At 37.5% G+C, this 22014-nt stretch overlaps 1 protein-coding gene across 1 annotated transcript in view; it reads right to left on the reverse strand.

The window, feature by feature from the left end:
* LARS2 (leucyl-tRNA synthetase 2, mitochondrial) overlaps positions 1-22014 on the reverse strand; it is a 155549-nt gene that overhangs the window by 52639 nt on the left and 80896 nt on the right. Inside the window, exons 13-18 of the mRNA XM_014062366.2 lie at positions 21068-21166; positions 18538-18675; positions 16289-16392; positions 7149-7331; positions 5027-5196; positions 3610-3687 (exon numbers count right to left, since the gene is read on the reverse strand). Of these exons, the coding sequence (XP_013917841.2) occupies positions 3610-3687; positions 5027-5196; positions 7149-7331; positions 16289-16392; positions 18538-18675; positions 21068-21166 (772 nt within the window). The remainder of the gene's footprint in view (positions 1-3609; positions 3688-5026; positions 5197-7148; positions 7332-16288; positions 16393-18537; positions 18676-21067; positions 21167-22014) is intronic.

Here is a 22014-nt window from a genome sequence, read left to right on the forward strand (position 1 = left end):
AACAATGAATAGAAGCATATTCTCTGGGGGGAAACAATGCTAATGTTAACTGAATATATAGTGTAGAAGGAAAATGAGACCTTTAGTTACATTAGAGGAAATATCTGAGATGGTAAACATTATTTGAAGATGTAGATGTTAAAACAACCGTAATCAAACGACATGCTGCATGTGATGATGGTTTTTTTTTTTTATTTGTTTTTTTTTTTTTTTTTTTGTTTTCCTTTCCTTCTTGGACCTTTTTTTGTCCTTTTTGGCCTCCCCCCTCCCCCTACCCTTTTTTTTTCTCTCTCTTGTTTTATTTTGTTGTTTTTTGTTTTTTAAACCCTAGCTTATTGTGGTGCTTATTAAATATACAATAGAGAGATACGGGATGTATAAACTTAGTAGGGATGCACCTGTGATTAAACGACATATTGTATGTGAAGATGGGTTTCCCCTCCCCCCCTTTTTTTCCCATCCTCTCCCTTTCCCATTGTTGTCTGTGTAATAAAAAATAAAAATAATTATATAAAAAAAAAATGGAATAGCCAGGCAAAACCCTTGCTTTGTGAATAAGGATTTCAAGAGGAGCTCCCAAGCGGGGAGAAGGAGCCTTGGGAAAGAAATGAGTTGGCTTCTCTGCTTTGCTTTTAAATGCACCCATAGGTGTGCATTTCTCCATTTTCTTTCCTATTGCTGGTATGAGGCTCTCGCTGGAGGCTGGATGGCCTTTCTGGGGCTTGTTATTTACACACAACACACTATATCTCTTTCTATGGCCCTGTCATTCCAATTAGAGTCTTGCACCCTGCGAGGGGGCCACCTCCAGCACTCCTCTGCCACCTTCCTTGGCTCTTAGCGCCTCCCTGCTGCCCCCCCTTGCCTCTTAGCACCCGCCTGCTGCCCCCTTGCCTCTTAGCACCCGCCTGCTGCCCCCTTGCCTCTTAGCACCCCCCAAGTCATCCCACCGCCCCCCAGGGGGTGGTACCACCCACTTTGGGAACCATTGGTCTAGATAGTCATGGAATTAAAAGAAATGAAGGAAAAACAGTTTCTCCCATTCCCAATATTGGAGTAATTAATAAACAATGGTACGATTTTTTGATTTTTTATGATTTTATTTAGCATTTATAGGCCGCCCTTTTCCCTGAGGGGACTCAGGGCGGCTTACAATAGTAAGGGAAGGGGAGTGAAAGACAAAATACAGAAAAAAAATGTGAAATAACTAAAAGGTACTAAAACACAACATTCACTCAGCATTCGGGAGGGGCAAGAAAATTTATCCCCAGGCCTGACGGGCTAGCCAGATCTTGAGGGCTGTACGGAAGGCCTGGACTGTGGTCAGGGTACGAATCTCCACGGGGAGATTGTTCCATAGCGTCGGAGCAGCAACTGAGAAGGCTCTCCTCCGGGTGGTCGCCAGTCGGCACTGACTGGCGGATGGAATACGGAGGAGGCCCGCTCTATGCGATCTGATGGGACGCAGGGAGGTTATTGGCAGAAGGCGGTCTCTCAGATAGTCAGATCCACTACCATGGAGCGCTTTATGGGTGGTAAGTAAGACCTTGAATTGCACCCGGAGATCTACAGGCAGCCAGCGCAGCTCGCGGAGGATAGGTGTTATGTGGGCGAACCGAGGTGCGCCCACAATCACTCGCGCGGCCGCGTTCTGTACTAGCTGAAGTCTCCGGGTGCTCTTCAAGGGCAGCCCCATGTAGAGCACATTGCAGTATTCCAGCTTAGAGATCACAAGGGCTCGAGTGACTGTCGTGAGAGCCTCCCGATTCAGGTAGGGCCGCAACTGGCGCACCAGGCGAACCTGGGCAAATGCCCCCCTGGTCACAGCTGATAGATGGTGATCAAAACTCAGCTGTGGATCCAGGAGGACTCCCAAGTTGCGGACCCTATCTGAGGGGTATAAATTTTGTCCCCCCAGCCTGATTGATGGTACGGTGGTCAAATTATTGGGAGGAAAACACAACAGCCACTCGGTCTTGTCTGGGTTGAGCATTTGAATCTGGCTTACTCCTGTCCTAATCCTAGTGAAAGTGATAAATCAAGGATGGGAAGTAACAAATTAAAGCCAACTCTCAAGCAAGGTCATATTAATGGGTCAGTTGCTATCTGTCAGTACCACTGGTCTTTCAGGAGAGTTGCGAGGAGTACTCTACACACTGCCAAGAACCCTTGGAGGCACAAGAATATACTTAATAAAAGTGCCAATTAACAAGCAAGCTTCCCCATAACTACATTATTTCCAAAATACTTTCTGGGCATCTGTGTGTGTAAAAACAGAATAATTTCACATTCACATATTCAATATGGGTGGAAAGGAGAAAATGAAAAAAAAAAAAAAAAGAAGAAAATTTTCTGCTTCTTTGAGACCTAGTGAGAAATAATGGAAGTCATAGAAATCACCCACTCAGGCAAACAATTCAAAAGCAGGTAAAATATATTTTTAACTAGCTGCAACATTGTTTTAAGGGAATAATTTTCTTTTGTCTATTTAAACAAACACTCAGTGGATAAATTTACATAATACTACATTAATTAAATTAAATTAATACTAAATATACACAAAATGGCTAGAATGGGCAAAGCTGTATCATGTTACAAGCAAGAAAATAAGCTTTAATAAATGAGCAGTTCAATTCCATACAATAATTAGGGTAGCAATAAATATTCTAATTGTAGAATATTTCTTTCTAGCTGCTAAGGAAACATAAGTTCCTCCTGTGTTGTACTTGAAATATACACCAGCCTTTCCCCAACTATATCGTGAGGCTGATGGTCTTGCCATGAATCATATCACATATAATCCTCTCCATTTGACAATGGTCTATCTATTATCAATCAGCTTGATTCACAATAGGACTACAATGTTTGTGTTTACAACTGCTGAAAGAAGAGTGAATAGTTTAAAGGAAATGTACTTTCTGGTTTTAATTTTAGCTTTCATACTTCCTCACTGGGAAGGAGTGAAAGTGAATACTAAGATTTGTTCTGCCACAGGAAGTGTTATTCTACTGCTCTCAAGTTTTATTCAAGTTGCCCTCAGTTAAGGGTGTAAAAAGATGGCCTGCAGAGAAAATCCTATTATATTAACAGCTAGAGCTGTAGTTTAAATCTATTGTTTCAATATATTTAGTCTATGCCACAGATTCTGATTTAGCCATTACATATTCTCAGAGAAAATGAAGGTTTTATTTTATTCAAAATATTTTTTTAAAGTAACAGTTATCTGACTTTCAAAACTCCACCAATAGAAGTACATCACAATTTACAGTCAGTAAATAAATATAGTAATTATATTGACAATATTAAAGGGCAAACATGTGCTTGATACCTATATTTAACCACTAATGATTATCAAGTGTACTGAAATTGCATTTTACATATTTCCAAAATAACAATTACATATTTTCTTTTGTATGTGTGTGTGTACGTATGCACATAGATAGATATGGTACACACACACACACACACACACACACACACGCACACACAGCATTAAACATTATGCCACATGTATTGATACTATACATTATACTACATTGGATCCATATTGTACATTGAGGAAATAAACAGACTTTTTGTGAAATAAACAAACTTACATAGCATACTCACCAACAATATGTTACTGAGGCTCATCAGTCGAGAAATTATGCCATTAAACAAATAATCCTCCAGGAAGTATTCTGTTACCTAAAACACAAAAGCAAATATTTTATTCAGTTAATTTAGATCACAACAGGAGTTGTCCAGCAAATATTTTGTTCTCTATTTTTTAACAACATTTGACATCATTTATAGGCTACTAAAATAACATAGCAGTATAATAAAACCAATGCCCCTTTGATTTTAAAAGCAGTAGTTTAACATCAAAATCTAAACCAATTGATTTTTGATTACTCTCCCTTTAGACTAACTACTAAGGACTATTGGGGTGATGGTGGAACACACATACATACTATCCTAATCCTAGTGAAAGTAATGAACCATGATGGAAAGTAACAAATTAAAGCCAACTCTCAAGCAATGTCACATTAATGGGTCAATTGTTATACCACGGATCTTTCAGGAGAGTTGGGAGGAGTATTTTACATACTACTATTTGGGTAGTGGTGGAACACACACACACACACACACAGCATTCTACATATTCCAATTAATTGGAGTTTGTAGAATGTGTGTTCACAGCAGGGGTGGGTTCTGGCCAGCTTTACTGCCGGTTTGCTTATGTGTGCGCTGGATGTGCGCTGTGCGTGCATGCACAATTCAATTAAAATTGTTCTTCACATGTGCAGAACTCAAAAACAAGATGATGGCAGCGACTGCAGCAATTGGGGAATCGGTTCGGGGGTGTGGCAGGCCTGGGTCACTGCTGGTTCCAGTGACTCAGGCCGCCATACCACTACCAGTTCAGCTGAACCGGGCTGAACCGGGAGGAACCCACCTCTGGTTCACACCCCTCCTCCCTACTCAGAAAATTAGCCCTAAATTGGGCTGGTATGTGGTAATCTATAAAAGAGAAAAATAAAATGAAGGCAATTTAAAATTCCTGGCTTTAGAGCAGGACAAAGATGGCTGCTATCTGGTAACATCTGAGAAATCATTACAATTGTTCTTTATGACTTTTTTTGGGTACTACAACATTATGAAGAAGTAGAAACATGTATGATAACAACAACTGCAAAGCAATAACTGATTTTCACAAAATATTCTCTAGCTTTCTCCAAAATAATGGTCTTCATATGTTCTGGATTACCACTCTTCATGATGAAGGGAAACAGAGATGAACTGTGTGCCAGATTGTGGAAGGTAATACTTCCTGCTATATCACATCTAGCTTTGTTATATCTGTGACATCCTTATTACCCATTATAGAACCACACCAATTTCCCTCACTTTAGAAATATGTTTTACTATAGAAATGCGGCCTAAATAAATACAAAAGATTACATCTCTGTTGCAGTTTGATGTTAACCATCAGTTAAACATTGCTAACAGTTTATATATGGAATAGACAGAATCTCTTTCCAACCTCAGAGACAGTGAAGTTCTTTTGCATCCAGATATGTTTGGCATTCAGTTTATCTTTCTGGTTAAGTAAGTGAGGACTGGGTAGAGGACCAGAATTTCTGGCTTCTATAAATTTAGTTGCCAGATGCCAGATGCGAGTTTGCCATCGTAACACTCCAGGGATTGCATCAGCTGAATGAAAAATAATGAGACAGTAGTTTTCATTAGCTCATGTTAAGATAACAGTTTTAGCTAGGAAAAAAGAAAATTAATAATGAATAGTTCTTCCTTTCTTTACTAATCAATCATTAGTGCCAGTTTTTAATTTTAGGCCCATTAGATATATTCTTATTTAATTGGAATAAAATGATATTCAAGTTGTTTGATTATATAGCAGCTCATTGTATTTAAAATATTCTGATTTTTTCTTTCTTTCTTCAAGCTTATGGTTTAGTGCTAGGAATCTTTTAGCAGAGCTGTCCAATGTAAAGTTAGATAAAAAGAGATGTCTAAACCACGTGCTCTCTTACTGTGGAAATCAGAAAGAAAAATACAAATTAAAGTAGTGCTGCTTACAGAAGTAAGATAAGGCATTCCGCTTTTTCTGTAGAATTAAAGAATATGAGCTTATAACAATTCAGATCCTCATATCAGAGTTGCTTCTTGATAGATCTGCTTCTTAAACATTTCTGCATAATCACTGATAACAATGGTTCTCCCTCAACTCTCTAATTCTCACAATTGTACCCACTAGGAGCATCCCTACTATGTGAATGGTGAGGATCCTTCTGCTTTTCTAATTAATGGCAAAGTGCAAAAATCTGTCAGCCAATGCCTATTTACACACATTTGTTATGCAATAAAAAATAACATATCCTGTGTGGGGAACAGAGCCATCCTCAGATAGCTCAATTAAGATTCAGAAGGAATTGATGGGACTAATGACCACATGAGGAAAATAGTCCCAGAGGGAAGGAATTGATAAATCAGTTAGCAAGCAAATAACTCCTCTCCCCAGTTCCATGAGGATTATTGGGCTAGCTTCCAAAGTTAACTAACTCATCTATGACCCTTGTATGGCTTTGTACAGAGAGAGAAGAAACAATTGCAAAAACAGGGACATTTGTGCCTTGCTCTAGCCCTGCTGAAGCCTGCAGAGTGCTGCTGGAGGCTGAAGTAAGGCAAAAAGCCTCCGTTTTTTGCAAAAAAATGGTCCTTTTCACAAAAATAGGATGCAGGGGCGGGGCTTTAGGAGGCCAAAAATGGCTGTATTCTGTGTATAAGATGCACCTAAATTTCCACACTCTTTTAGGGGGGAAAGAGTGCATCTTATATTCCGAAAAATACGGTATATAAATATTAAATCCTTCTTTCAAAAAGACATTTGCTTCTGTTTTCAGTAGCACTCAACATATCTTTAAAATAAAAATCACATGCACTCTAACAACTTTTTTCCAGTGTGCTGAATGTCAGGTTTCCAAAAAATACCCCCAACGAAATAAAGTTTTGTTTCCTCAAAGTTATAATTTATTAGAGATGTCATGTTGGTACATCTGGGAAAACCTGAATCTGAAAGTTTCCAGGTTTCCCTACCCAGTTAAAAGTTCAAGATCCTGCCCCAACACCCACAAGTTCATCACATGGTTCAATCTTCCACTGCCACGGAGACAAATTCCTCCCACTCACATCCGGCCAGGTACAGAGACAAAAGCGACCTTGACTTTCTAAGAAAGAATGTTATTATGATACATAATATCATTGGCCTGAAATCCAAACCAAAAGAATATATGGCTTGCAGGTCTGACACTGAACTGGAATATTTGATGACTGAGAATTAAGGCAACTGAATTCATAGCACACCTGTAAGCTGTCAGCTTGGTGAAGGCTGATATAGAACATTTGTGTCAGGCAAATATTTGGAATGGAAAAGGCCCAGAAAGTGTGTGGGCCACAAATTAGAGAAGGTTGCTTGAAAGAGAATGGATGGCAACTCCTAAATAGCACAACTATAAATAACGAAGTATGAAAACAGGAAAAAGATTTAATCAGGGAATTTTATCAGCATTTTGAAAATATAAAAGGCATTTCGCAACAAAAATACCAATTGATAGCGGAAGAAATTGGGTTTTGAGAAGGATTCTTACTCTTTGATTCCCACAAAATGTCCTGCTCTGGAGGGGCAGTAAATAGGATGTATAGCCGGACTGTATCAATTCCATACTTCTGAATTATATCTTTGGGTTCAATTCCATTGTACTTGGATTTGCTCATTTTGTCCCACGACATCTGCAGTTTCTCTTTGGTTTTTGCATGAATGGGTTGAGGACCTAAATATATAATGTAAAGAAAAATGTAAAATACAACCACAGAAACATTTCACATTAAGAGCTGATTACTTTAAATCCTTTGCTGTACCCATGTTCAAAATCAAGGTCATCTCCAATTAAGCAGGTTGTAGTCATACTGACTAAACTTAAGGGAATGCTCCTCATGTCTGGAGGAATTAAGTTTGGAAGGCAGGTCTTGAATCAAAAATTGGATTGTTTATTCTTTTCTAGGAATTTTTACTTATGCAAATTAGATAATGCTTGCAAGCTATTGTACATAGAGATATTAATTTTTCTTACTTCAAATTCAATAATGTGCAAAATAATTTGTTTGTATTAGATGTAAAGATTATAATAATTAAAAAATGATTCTTGCACATCATCATCACAGTCCACTTTTCCTCTGATGGGTAATTCTCATATGAAATATATTACCCCATGTAATGGTTATCTAATATCCCTCTTATAGCAATTCACATCTGGTTCATTCCTTGAATATCAGCCACAAATGAGCTATGCTTTTATCAAGATATAAAAACCTCAAAATTTCACAATTTAACTATCTGCAATACCTTGATCAACAATGGTAGATATTATTGTGAATATCTATGGCAAATGTTTCATTTATACAACCCCAAAGCTGATATATCTGATTAAATGTGTATTATATTTAAATGAAGGAAAGATTAAATATCAAACTTTTCTCTCTAGTCAGGTAATCAATTTTTCCTATCACGGATTTGACAGGAAGTTCTCCAGCTGGACAGACATGAGGGGTTGTGAGCTCTTAAGAGTCTCACATGAACTCTGTCTGACAAATCATCTCCGAAGATCCTTTTGGATCAGAACCTTCACTGGAGACGGGGGCGAAGAAGGGCAGCATCTCATCAGACCCTGAGGGAAGCAACAGATCCCTCGCAGGTCAGAGATTTTCCTATGAATTGGAGTCCGGGCGGCAGCCTTCAACATGGCTGACAAGATGCTGGCTTTTTGTCAAAGGAAATGGAACAGGAGGGGAGTGGAAGAGATGAAAGATCGGGTAAGAAAATTTATCTAACCCACAACTATAAATTAAACCTGGAAAAAGCAAAGAAATATTGAGAACATAAATAATATTGGTGGCCAGATCAGGACTTTTTTTCTTCAAAAGAAAAGGAAGAAAGGAAAGTGGAGGGTTGAAACGCCAGCCCCCCTCCCCCAAAGCTCTTTGAAACGCTTTCAGACAGAAGGATAGAAAGCAGAGAAGTGACAAACCCATGCAATTATAAGCTCTAAATTTGGTTTTGGATCTAAAATAGAAATCAATACCCCAAAAGATTTACTTTTACTTAGTTTTAATTCTTTCCAGCTAATATAACCAAGAAAAAAGCATGTCTTCTTACTGATAACTGATAACTTAAACTTGACTGTGCGGGAAGTTTTAATTAACTAACTGCCATAAATCAGAATTTGGAAAAGCAGGAGGCAAGACAAGCTTGCTACAAGTGATTTATTTTGAGCAGTTACTAAAGGAAAGAATAAACATCGGACTCAAGACCTGGGAAATACAAAGTTTTTTTTCTTCTTCTCCTTTCTCTTCTTCCCCCCCCCCCTTCTGCAAAAGATTAAGATGGCGTCAGCTTCTCTTCCAGTTTCAAAGTAGTTGGATTAACTAAATTTAAGGTGGACCAGAATTTTGAAATAAGATCTGTATAACTAACTGCAATCTTGGTACTGGATATTAAGGAAGAACAAAAGACTAAGATGGCTCCCATTGCTTTTCCCCACAGCAGTTGAAGAAGATAAACTGAAGATGGATTAGAACTCTGAAACAAGAATTGTATAACTAACTATAACTTTGGAACTGGACCTCATGGAAAACTGGGAATTAGAAGAACTACGTGAAATTATAAATATATATATGCATAAATCATTAAAATCAAGCCTAAATAGAATTCTGAACCCAGGGAAGCAGAAATCTAAAGAAGAATTTAAAGAAGAAGGGGGGCAAGACAACAAAGGGGGAGAAACGGAGGGAAATAAAAAGCAGACAAAAAATTCCATCAGTCTTGGCAATGGTATAGGGAAAACTGTAAAAAGAGGAGGTGTCCCAATAAAAGGGAATAAAAAACAGACAAAAGTGGTTTTGGAAGTTGTTAGTGGCATAAGGAAAATTGAACAAGGAGACTATGCCCCAACAAAGAGAAATATAAAATACTCTTGTGAGGGTGGCTTGGGGAAAATTGAGGGGAGTGGAGGTGTTAAAATAAAGAAAAGGGAGAAGACAGGAACAGAGAAGTGGGACAAAAGACTTACTAGCAAAAGACTTACTAGATATGGGAAAATATAAAGCAAGATAAGAGTTTTATTCCTAAATATGACAATAAAATGGAGTTGCTAAATAATGGAAAAATAACTAAAAAAGCCCCAAATATATGGAATATAGATAAATATGAAACTGATATGGGGAGGTTGTAAAGCAGAGGTTTGTGTTTCATTTTTATATATGATAATTAAACTGAGTTGCGAATTGACTGAAAATGAGAACAGAAGGATAATTAAACATGGATTAAAATATATGAAACATGGATATATATATAGAACTTTTAAGATGATGAATAAGGTGAGATGTTTACTGCTTGTTATTTTACATAATAGATTAAGGGAATTGTAACAAACATAGAACAGCGAGGTTTGTCATTTATAGACAATTTAAGGGTACTCTAATCCAAGATATGGAAAAATGGAGAGGGAACATGGAATATATCTACAATGGGAAACTATTGAGATTTAAAGACAGAATCACAAATTGGGGGCATGTAAGGATGTATAATTATATAAAAATAATGATGAGAATAGCTGGAATTGTAACCAGGTCTACATCTCAACCAAAATAAGGTTGGGGGGGGGGGGGGGGTTAAAGTACAATGACTATATATGTATACTTTTTTGTTCTATTTTTTTAAAGAGAGGAGGAGAATATATGTTAAAATTAAATATGTATATTGAAAAGGAACTATAAATACCATCAACATAAAATGGAACTTGCTCAAAAGCTGAAATACACCAAGTAAATGAGATAAAGAGTGAAAAAGAGGAGAGAAGTAAGGGAAGAGAGTGATAGGAGAGAGGACAGGTGGGGGAAGAGGAGGAGAGAAATGAGGAGTGGAAAGGGAGAGAGAAGGAGAGAGGAAGGGGAAGTAGAGTAGGGAAGTATGACAGAGGGAAGAAAGGAGGTAGGGAGGGGGAGGAAAGAGGGAGAAGAAAGTGATGGATAAGGACAAATATGGTGTATGGATTTTGGGAGTTGATAGTAAGATGAATTGATGTAAACATTTAATAATACAAAATGATGCTGGCTATGTAATAGTATATATGTGATTATATGTTATGAAAATGAAAAAAATAAAAAATGTACTATAAAAAACTATTTTTCCTATCACATTAAATAAATGCAATTTTGTAGTAATTGTAAAGATCTCTGGGACTCCATCTAAAGTTTTGAGGTTCCTAGATATAATACTATTGAGCATCAGTTATATTTTAAAAATATTCTTCACTTAGAAATACTATGAGCCAACTGGGAAACAGCATCTCAGGCATAACATTGTTTATCAATCAGTAAAAGCTTTCATTGTTGAACCATGATCTCTCTAGTAAATCAGCTATCTCAAGGGGTTAAATAGTGTTATTAAGGTCTGATAAATCACATTCTCTAATAAATACTAAACTTTTAACTAAACTGGCATTTTGATTTTGTCTGATTATTTTTTAGTGGATATAAAAAGTCTTCTGTTTTCTGCTGCAATGGCCTCCTGCAAACTTCTGCCAGCGAAAACAGAGCTCAGGAGAGCTGCCCACACCTTCGCAATGTTTTTGCTGGGAGAGGCACCACCGGCCAGGCCTTCGCTGTTTCCAGGATGGCACCACATGCCAGATCTAAGCACTGTGGGATTTGGCCCACAGCCTTGAGTTTGACATCACTGCCCTACACCACTTCAGACAAATCATTATCCAATCTCTTTTTAAAAACTCCCAGTGTTGGAGCATTCACAAGTTGTTCCACTGATGATTGTTCTAACTGTCAAGAAATTTCTTCTTAGTTCTAGGTTGCTTCTATCTTTGATTAGTTTCCATCCATTATCTTGTTCTACCCTCAGGTGCTTTGGAGAATCGCTTGTGTCAGGGTGCCTCTGTTCAATTCCTAGGAGAAATCCTTGGCTCCATAGATTTAGAGAAAAGTACTTTTATTAGGAACAAACTGAATGCAAATGGTTTCAAACAAGCTCTGTAGGAATAGCACTATGAAATACAGTATACAGCCCAGCCTCCTTGTAGCTAGGCAACCAGAGATCATTGCATACCAGAGCCAACTGACATGACCTAGAAGTTAACCGCAGTTGCAAAGCTGCAATGTAAAATTCTCCACAGTTCTCTCCCTCCTATTTTATGGCAGCAAGCAACAGACTGGCTGACAGTTTGACTCCCTCTTCTTTCTGGCAAACCCTGAGATATTGGACCACTGCTATCATGTCATCCCAGTCCTTCTTTTCATTAAATGAGACATATCCAATTCTAGCAACCGTTTTTATATGTTTTAGCCTCTAGTCCCCTAATCATCTTTGTTGCTCTTCTCTGCACGCTTTCTAGAGTCTCTACATCTTTTTTACATTGTGGTGACCAAAGCTGGATGCAGTATTCCAAATGTGACCTTACCAAGGCATTATAAAATGATATTAACACTTCACATGATCTTGATTCAATCCCAGTTTATGCAGCCTAGAACTGTGTTGGCTTTTTTTGGCAGCTGCAGCACACTGCTGGCTCATAAATAATTGTCCACTAGTACTCCAAGATCCCTCTCAGAGTTACTACAAACTCATGTTGGCTTTTGGTTATTACTTTGTTTGCCTCTAAGTGTTCACTAATTTGTTACTTGATTACCTTTTCCAGAATCTTCCCAGGTATTGAGGTTAAGCTGATAGGTCTGTAATTTTTCTTTTTTGAAGATGGGAACTACATCAGCTCTTTTCCAGTCCTCTGGCAGTTCCCTGGTGCTCCAGGATATAGTTCAGTGGTTTTGAGATCATGTTTGCTAGTTCCTTCAGAACCTTAGTGTGCTATCCAGCTGGTCATGGTGATTTGAACTCGTCTAGGATGGATAGGTGCTGTCTTACCATTTTCTTCCCTATTATAACTTGTATTACTAATCTGTTTTTTGTGCTGCCGTTTTTGATGGATTGGACTGTTTTTTTTCCTTTGTGTAAAATGGATGCAAAAAACTAGTTAAGTAGTTCTGCTTTCTCTGTTGCTTGTCACATTCTTGTCACTTTCTCCCACCAATGGATCATTTCCTTGACTTTTTTCTTGTTTTTAACATATTGAAAGAAGTTTGTTGTTGTTATTTTTGACTTTTGTCATAAGCCTTAGTTCATTTGAGCCTTAGCTTTCCCCATTTCATCTTTGCATGCTTGGGCTATTTGCTGATATTCTGCTCTAGTTATCCACTTTTTATACTTTTTTGTCTTTCAATTTATCAGAGTGTTCTTTATGCAGCCATGCTGGGTTCTTTTGAGAGCTGTTATTTTTTTCCTCTTCATTGATATTGTGCTAGACTGGGCTTTTATAATCTTTTCAAAAAATTCCCAAGCTTCTTGAGTTGTTTTCCCCTTGAGGATTCTCATCCATGGAATCCTTCCCAAGCTCTAAGTTTATGAAATTAGCTCTCTTAAAGTCCAAGACTCTAGTTTGACTTTGCTCTATTGCTTGTGTTTGTATAATGTTTAATTCCAATATTGCATTACTACTATCCCTCACCGCCAGGGTTCCTGTAGTTTCAACACCTTCTATTATTTCCTATATTAGTGAGAGTTAAGTCCAATATGGCTGATCCTCTAGCTCCCTTCTTTGTTTTTGGTAAACAAAGATGTTTGCTAGGTTTGTCAAGAACCTGTTTAATCTTCCATTTGGTGCCAAGTTTATCTCCCAGTTGATGTCAGGGTAGTTAAAGTCCCCCATTACTATTGTGATGTGCTTCCTACATATCTTAGTTAACTGACTAGCAAAAAGTTCATCTATTTCCTCTGTTTGGTTGGGTGGCCTATAATATACACCTATGACAATGTCACCACCACCCCCTTTAATATTGACCGGAATGCATTCAAGGCAGTTTTTATCATTGTTGTGGTCTATTTCTGTAGAGGTGCAGATATTTCTTATATATAGTGAAACTCTGCCTCCTCTTTTTGATCTGTTTCTTTTAAATAATTTAAATTCCTCTAGTTGTGTGTTCCATTTGTGGGTTTCACCCATAATGGCAACAATATCATATTTTTCCTCATTTACTTGAATTTTTAATTCACCATTTATTCTTCATAATCTGTGCATTGGTGTATAGACATTGAGTCCTTTTTGACTGACCCTGTGTTTACTAAAGATAAATCACTTCAGAATTTTTTCTACCTTTAATATAACATACAAGCCGTACAATTCAATTGAAAAACAAACAGATCTTTTAGGGGAAGAAATTTAAAAAAAAACTTACAATAAAGTAATTTCATAAGCATGCACAACCAAACTAATGTTTTGTTGAAACACCTTTTGATTTTATGACAGCATTCAGTTTTTTGGGGATAGGAGCCCATCAGCATGGCACATCTTGCCTTGGGAATCTTTGCCCATTGTTCCTTGCAAATCTGTCAGATTGCAAGGGCATCTCCTGTGCACAGCCCTCTTTGGATCACCCCACATATTTTCAATTGGATTCAGGTCCAGGCTCTGGCTGGGCTTTTCCAAAACTTTGATCTATTTATGGTGAATTCATTCTTTTATTGATTTAGTAGTATTCTTTAGCTGGTTGACATTCGAAAATGAAATTCCTCTTCATCTCCAGCATTTTACTAGAGGCCTGAAGATTTTGTGCCAAAATTAACTGATGTTTGGAACTATCCATAATTCCTTCCATCTTCACTGAAGCCCCAGTTCCAGTTGAAGAAAAGCAGCCACAGAGCATAATGTTCCCACCATTGTGCTTCACTGTGGGTATGGTGTACCTTTTAGTGATGTGCAGTGCTGTTTTTGTGCCAAATGTACTTTTTGGAATTAAATCAAAAAGTTCAGGCTTGGTCTCATCACACCATAATACATTTTCCACATGCTTTGTCAGACAAGAAGTGGGTTTGTGCAAAATGTTGTTGAGTTTGAATGTTTTTCTTGAAAGAAAAGACTTCTGTCTTGCCACCATATCTCACAGTCCAGACATATGAAGAATACGAGAGATTGTTGTCACATGCAGTATACATAAACATACTTGCGAAAAATTCCCGACACTCCAAGTTTCTATAGGTCTCTTGGCAGACTGTAGAATCAGTTTTCTTCTTGTTTTTTTCATCAGTTTTGGAGGGACATTAATTACTTGAAAATATCATGGTTGTACGACATTTTCTCCACATATTAATGACTGTCTTAACTTTGTTTCATGGTATATCCAATGCCTTGAAAAATTTTCTTTTCCTGACTGATATTTTCCAGGAACGAGGTTCCTTTGATGCTTTGTATGCTCTTTGGGTTTTGCTGCAAGAGGCAACTGAATAAATGTCAAAAAAAAAAATCCTATTAGCTGAAATGAGTACTGACTACTATTTAATACCATTTCAAATGTAATTGGTTAATTCCGAAGACAACTACATCCCTACTTATTCCAAGATATGCCCTTATGAAATCTCATTATTATAAGTTTTTTTATTTTTCCCATTGAAAAATTTCCATTTGTTTTTTAAATTGAATTATACAGCTTATATCAGTGATGGCTAACCTTTTTACCATTGCGTGCCAAAAGCGGGGGGAGCACAGGAGGGTTGTGCGCAGTTGTGCCCACACCCATAATTCTATGCATGTGACCCCCGCTCATGCACATGCGACCCCCACCATTTCCCTGCTTTTGGCATGTGATGGACCCGTTTTTCACCCTCCCCAGGCTCCAGAGTCTTTCTAGGAGCCTGAGGAGGGCAAAAATGGCCTTCCCCGCTTCTCCAGAGGGCCTCTGGAGGCTTCAGAGGAGAAAAATGGTCCTATGGGCAACCCGGAAGTTCAGGAACGGACTTCCGGGTTGCCCATAGGGCCATTTTTCTCCCTCTGGAGGTTTCAGGAGGCATCTCTGAAGCCTCCAGAGGGGGGAAAACAGCCGAAAATGAAGGCTGAAGTCAGCTGGCCAGCGAACATATGTGCGCTGGAGCTAACAGGGCAACGCCTTGCGTGCCCTAACAAATGGCTCCGCATGACACCTGTGGCACACATGCCATAGCTTCGCCATCACTGGCTTACATATTATATTAAAAGTTGAAGAATTCTGAAGTGATTTATTTTGGTCAGATTTTTTTTAGATCTCAAAAATCTGGCATTTTAACAGGGAGATATAGATGTTTTTTATACCCACTGTATCTAAAATGATATCATGCCTATAGCAACATCACTAGAGATGTCATGAACTAGAGAAACTCTTCGTTACAAACCTGGAACAAACCATTATATCAGAGAGATCCTGCCGAACCATTTCAGTTCAGCTATGATGCAGTAGACTACTTTGCTTGTTTCAGATTTCAGACAAATCAAAATGCAGACAGACAAGTAGGGCAAGGTTAGCACATACTGCCTCTTCATTTTCTGCCTTCCCATAGAAATTCCCAGCACAGAATATTCAACTAAACTACCACCAATATTTTTATTTCCCCTTCCTACCCTATTAATTTCTGCCAAAGGCCAAAATACACTCTCTCCTCAGGATCTACTCTCTCTCTCTGCTACTACCAACATCCCACTGTGGCATATCACACTGGTTCTCTGCCAGCAATTCTTTTGGCTCCTTTCTGCCCAAAGCAAGAGTCTCACATACCAAACATGAATGTTTCAATTCAGGCCCAGCCACCCAAAGCTAACAGTTCCCATATGAAACACTTTGCACATTGCTAAACCTCACTTACCAGCAAAATCAATTTCTTCTCTTTTCAAATACCTGCCCGATTTTTGAAGCTTGAATGTTTGATTCTTGATTAGTCCTTGAACTAAAAGTTTGTGAAAAGGCTCTCTAAGGAACATAAAAATATTGAAATGGTCAAGATACATTTCAAGTATATTCTATTTATATAATTTTGATGGTGGAATATCACAGTAAGCATATAGCAAAGAGACTTTGGGCTTTCCAAAGTCAACCATACATACTGAGAGGAGGGGCGGGTTAGAATTCCCAACTGCAGAGCTTGCTTGGCTCTGTTCCCAACCCTTGCCATGCGTGCAAAACAACAGGCACAAAAAAAGCTGCGATCGAAGCTTCTGCAGCGTCATGTGCGTCTCCCGGGGAGGTAGGAGAGGGAGAGGCTGCCTGGCTGGAGAGAAAATTACTTACAAAACAAGCTAAAAGCCAGCGAGAATGAAATTAAAGGTTAACTTTAACATGTGGAATGGCATACAAGTTTTTTCAGCAGGTGAGGATTTTTTCTATGGCGTGGAAGGGGAAATCAGCGGCAGCCATGCTTGATTGCCTCCCAAGTATGTGTTCGTAACCAGAGTAAATTTTTTTTAAAATTTTTTGGTCAGAACCTGATTTGATTGTGGTCTGAGCCGTTCATGACTCGAAGTATTACAATTATAGCTCCCTCTCCTGGTGATAGGAAAAGCCACAAGCTAACTGCTTGGCAATTAATTTAATGGAAAAATTTGTTTCCAATTTTAGTCATGTAACATACTTCAGCACAATTCTGACTCCTATTATTTTTAAGTAGTTAATTTTGTATCACTGCCTATCCTTTATTAGCTCTGATAAAGCATAGTAATTTACTGGGGCCCCTTTTTTGCTTGTTCTCCTGAGTAACAAATGAAATTATTTGACATGGAATTTAAAGAAGGGAAAAAAGAAAACAAAAGAAAAATGAATATACAGATGATATACTACATATACATATATAGTACTATAAATGAAGGTACCGATTTTTATTTGTAAAGAGGAATGGAAATCTTCTATGTTAATCCTAGTTCAGAGCAGTTAACCAGAAGCTTTCCCTTCAAGATACAGAAGAGGGAGATGGCTACAAAGGCATCTCACTGGGCTCCCTAGTTGATTTCCATTATAAAATAAAGATATAACATAAAAGAAACAAAATGTGATTGGGCCAAAACAAAGCACTAGTACTATTGCTTCCCCCACTCTCTTTTTCATGTCTTTCTCCAGATGATATCTTTAGACAGTAAACCCTTGTAAAGATGAAGAAGAGGAAGAAACCTAAAGACTTTTTAAAAAAAAAACACAACAAAATTGTACATTAACTACACCTAGAAACTCTTCATGCAGAAGAATGGGGAGGAAATGCATTAACAAGCAAACTGGGTAAATGCAGTAGAGAGAGTATATTGGCATAGTGGGTAATGTCTGTTTCGCCTTTAAACTTCTGATTTCATGCCCTTCTTATTATTTCAAGTCAATTTTATTCTCCCTCTCCCTCGCTCTTTTTGAGAGAGGGGGAGGAGTGGGAGAGAGAGAGAAGTGGGGGAGAGGGTATGAATGAATGAATGAATGAATTTACATTTTGCATTTGCTGGGAGGCAGATTGAGGTCAAAGACACTGAATAGCTAAAAGTTACTTAAGAGTTTCGTATCTGAATAGCATCTTCCCAGCTCTAATCTAACATTAACAAATATATCATATTGTGGCGAGTTTCTTCATTACTACATTCTAGGAATCAGGACTGCATATCCCTCTCTTCCTAATCAGGTTTGCTTATTATGCTTTGTCACCTCATGGGCCTAGTGTTCAAAACATTGCATATATATAAATTAATGTATTAAGTTCATATCTCACAATTAGTCCCCTTGGCTGTATGGTCAGAACCTTTTACATATATATTAATCTTTTTAACATTAACCATGTTTATGGATACTTGACAATAGTAGATGTTGGATAAGCATTTTGGAGGAAATCCTCTGTTGAATACAGTAAAATTATTATATATATTGTTGAATCCAACTGACAATTACTGGCCTTGCATTCATTTGTGGGAAAGTGGCAATAATTCATTATGTGTGCATACAAGTGTGTATTGTGTATTCGATCATGTATGTAGGCACATGAACATACTTTTACATGTATATTCTAGTCTACTTTGAGAGTTACATCTGAATAAGGATAAAAGCTTACAGGTACTGTAAGACTGAGATTGCCCTGGCCATGCCACTTACTTGTGTTTAGTCATATTCTGATTATGACAAAAATGATTGAAAAATCTGGCAAAATATAAATGCAAGACTGCATGCTCCTTTCCTCCAATGTACAAATCTACAGGCATCCAGTAATCAGCCAAATCTTTATCAAAAGGCCTAGCAGAAAAGAAACCAGATTTGATTAAGAAATAAAAATCGTTAAAGAAGGTTAGAATCATTTCAAGTCATAGCACTTACTAAAACATTATTATCCTAATTTAAAGGGTGCTGTTAATTTGAGACTGCCATTGGGAGGCAACAAGAATATGTTATATTACAACAAAATCTATTCTTAACATTCACAACTTCAGCGACAACTTCAAACAATAGTACTTCATTTTTAAGTCACATTGTGTATGAGGCCCTGAAGGATGTCAAACAGCTCTGTAGGAGTTATCCAGCTCTGTGCTTTTGGCAGGGGATCACTCTGCTCATTCAGGATAAGAATATTTATAGAATAGTAATACACAGGAATATGACTATAAAATATTGATTTATTGCAAAGTAAAAATGTGTTTATAATTACACCCCCACACACCAACAGTAAATCAGGATTAACAAAATATTAACGCAAAATAATTTCATTCTAATAAGTACCGTATTTTTTGGAGTATATATGCACCTTTCCCCCCCCCTAAAAGAGGGTGAAAATTTGGGTGTGTCTTATATACCAAATGTAGTCCCACCCACCCATCAGCTCCCACCCTTTGGCCTCTGCCTCCCAGCAATTTACCTCCTTGTAGCAAATGGGGAGGGGCTTGCGGAGGCTGCAATAGGCTATGGCAATCCCTGCAACCTGAAACAGCTGATGATCGGGAGGCCCCTGCTGAAATTGAAAGTGAAACTTGCTGGGAGGCAGAGGCAGATATTTTTTTCTTGTGCTAATCAGGCTGTTTGCTGTAAGGAGGCAAGTCAATAACTATAAATGCCTATAGAATGTTCACATGATTAGACATATTTTTTAAAGACTGCTTTATTATTATTCTAGACAACTTAACAAAATGAAGAAGCTTTTAAAAATAAATGCTTGATCTGAAGAGGTGCAGTGCTATTGTACCTTCTTTTAAATAGCAGAATAACTATACTTTCAGAAAGCCACATCAATTTTAACAGCATCTGTACAAGTATAGTCTGAAATGTAACACCACAAACAGTGTATATCATCTGTACGGTTTGCTGTTTTTGCAAGGAGGCAAATTGCTGGGAGGCAGAGGCAGATTTTTCCCCCCTTGTTTTCCTCCCCAAAAGCTAGGTCTGTCATACTTCAGAGCGTGTTATAATCCAAAAAATACGTTAGTTTCCATTGTAGGCATAAATTGTGCCTCATGGACTAAGAACAAGTACTAAATCCAAATTATGTTAGAGAAAATTGGGCATATAAGGATAGATTTGGGAAATATTCAAATCAAAATTGTTTTTACAAAAGTAAAAATTTGAACTCTCTTAAAGAATCTTTAGCCATCTGAAATTTGATGCAACACATTCAGGCAACACAGCTACACAATGTCATGTGTTTCTCTTTAAACTTGCTGTACAAGGAAAACAGAATATGGAAAAAGATGAGGCTCTAGTTTTAGGGTGAATAACTCCAGTTTCTAATAATTTTATTAAAGTTTTACTAGATTTCTTCAATAATGGTGTTTCAAGGAAAACCTCCTGAAATTAACATATTATTTCAGGTTTTCCTTGAAACACCATTATTGAAGAAATCTAGTAAAACTTTAATAAAATTATTAGAAACTGGAGTTATTGTTCTATGGTTTTCTGTTCTTCATTTAACTACCAATGGATTCTTTGAGATACGGCAGATTGTGATATGGGAGACTGGTTTGGAAAATGCTGGAAGTGTCTAATCCTTCTGCGTCCTGTTTACTTCACACTTCACACACATTATATGCTGCAATCTATAAATGCTACCAATGCAAAAAAAGCTTTGAAATATTTTTCATTTGCTTTGATGATTTTACCACTTTATTTATTCTGCTAAATGTTTCTTACTAAAAAAAACAGTTCTATCAGGGGTATCATTTCAATTGATCTCAAAATGTAGGTGATAACATGTTTTTGAAATCCATTATCTAGCTCTGTGAAATTTAGCAGATGATAACTTGCCTGCAAATCTCATCCAACTCTACTTTTATTTCAAGTAAATTAAAATATATTTGTAATATTATTCATTCTGAATTTAAATAAGTTGGGTCCAAAATACTTTTCCCAAATTAGCTGTTGAGAATCGGGAAAGTTTTGACAACACATATCCTTCCAAGGATAACAACAGATAAGATAGTGCCCTATTACATTTAAAGCAGCCAAAGGCTAATCTTTTTATATTCTATGTCTGTATTGAAGCCAATAATAACAGACTCGCAAGATATTCTTATAGAAGAATCATTTTTTAAAACTGTGCTTGTCGTAAGACAAGTAATAGAAATATTAGCTTCCACCTGGGCTACAAAGAAACTATACAGCTACATGTAAATGTAGAATGAAAAATATCCAAATTACTTACCTTTCAGTATTATGAGGATCAGTGTACCTTAAATAATACCAAGCTGAATCTACAAACGTATCCATTGTGTCAGTTTCTCTTCTTGCAGGCTTCTTACATCTAACAATAAATTAGAATTAATATTTCTAAGGATCTATTAAGATAAAGGGATGTGGGAGGGGGAGAAGGGGTTTGTTTTTTAAGAAAATACATAAGATCCGGACTGTGGACTACTGTACTCTCTACACCATCTATTGTGCTAATATAAGCAATGGAGATTTAACGAGATGTGAAATCCCCAGGTCCTTTCTGAGGAAATCAATAATTTAAAATTATTCAAAATATTCCTATTGTGATTAACAAAATAATGGATTTCGATCTTGACATTTATTTTATTTTATTAATTAAACAAATGTATATGGCTGCCCAACCCCCACATAGGTGATTTTGGATGCTTACATCAAAAAATCTGCAAAATAAAAAGCATAAGACCTCACATCTTGGCAGCAGTAACATAATTAAATCAACCACTTGATCAACTCCTTCTCCTGTTTGTGATTCTTAGGCCCACTGGAAAAAAATATGTCTTCAGAGCCTTTTGGAAACGCAACAAGGTGGAAGCCAATCATACCAAGGGGGGAAAATGTTCCATAGAGAAGACATCACCACCAAGCAAGTTCTTTTTTGTGGTCCCATCAGATGTGCAACCCTAACAGATGCCCTGCCTTCCCGTCCTAGTGGGCTGGGTAGATATAAAGGGTGAGAGGCTGTCCTTTAAATAGCCTGGCTCCAAGGTATGTAGACTTTTAAAGATGTTAACCAGCACCTGAAAGCAGATTGGCAGCAAATGCAGCTCCCACAAAAGAGGTGATACATGCGCAAGTCTAAGCTTGAGCAAAAATGTTCAAACTGCTGAATTCTGACTCAACTGAAACTTTTGGATACCCTTCAAGGGCAGCCAAATACAG

The sequence above is a fragment of the Thamnophis sirtalis genome, unplaced genomic scaffold, assembly GCF_051295495.1.
Source record: "Thamnophis sirtalis isolate CommonGarterSnake01/CBP01778 unplaced genomic scaffold, rThaSir2_p1.2 scaffold_4, whole genome shotgun sequence".
Classification (NCBI taxonomy): Eukaryota; Metazoa; Chordata; class Lepidosauria; order Squamata; family Natricidae; genus Thamnophis; species Thamnophis sirtalis.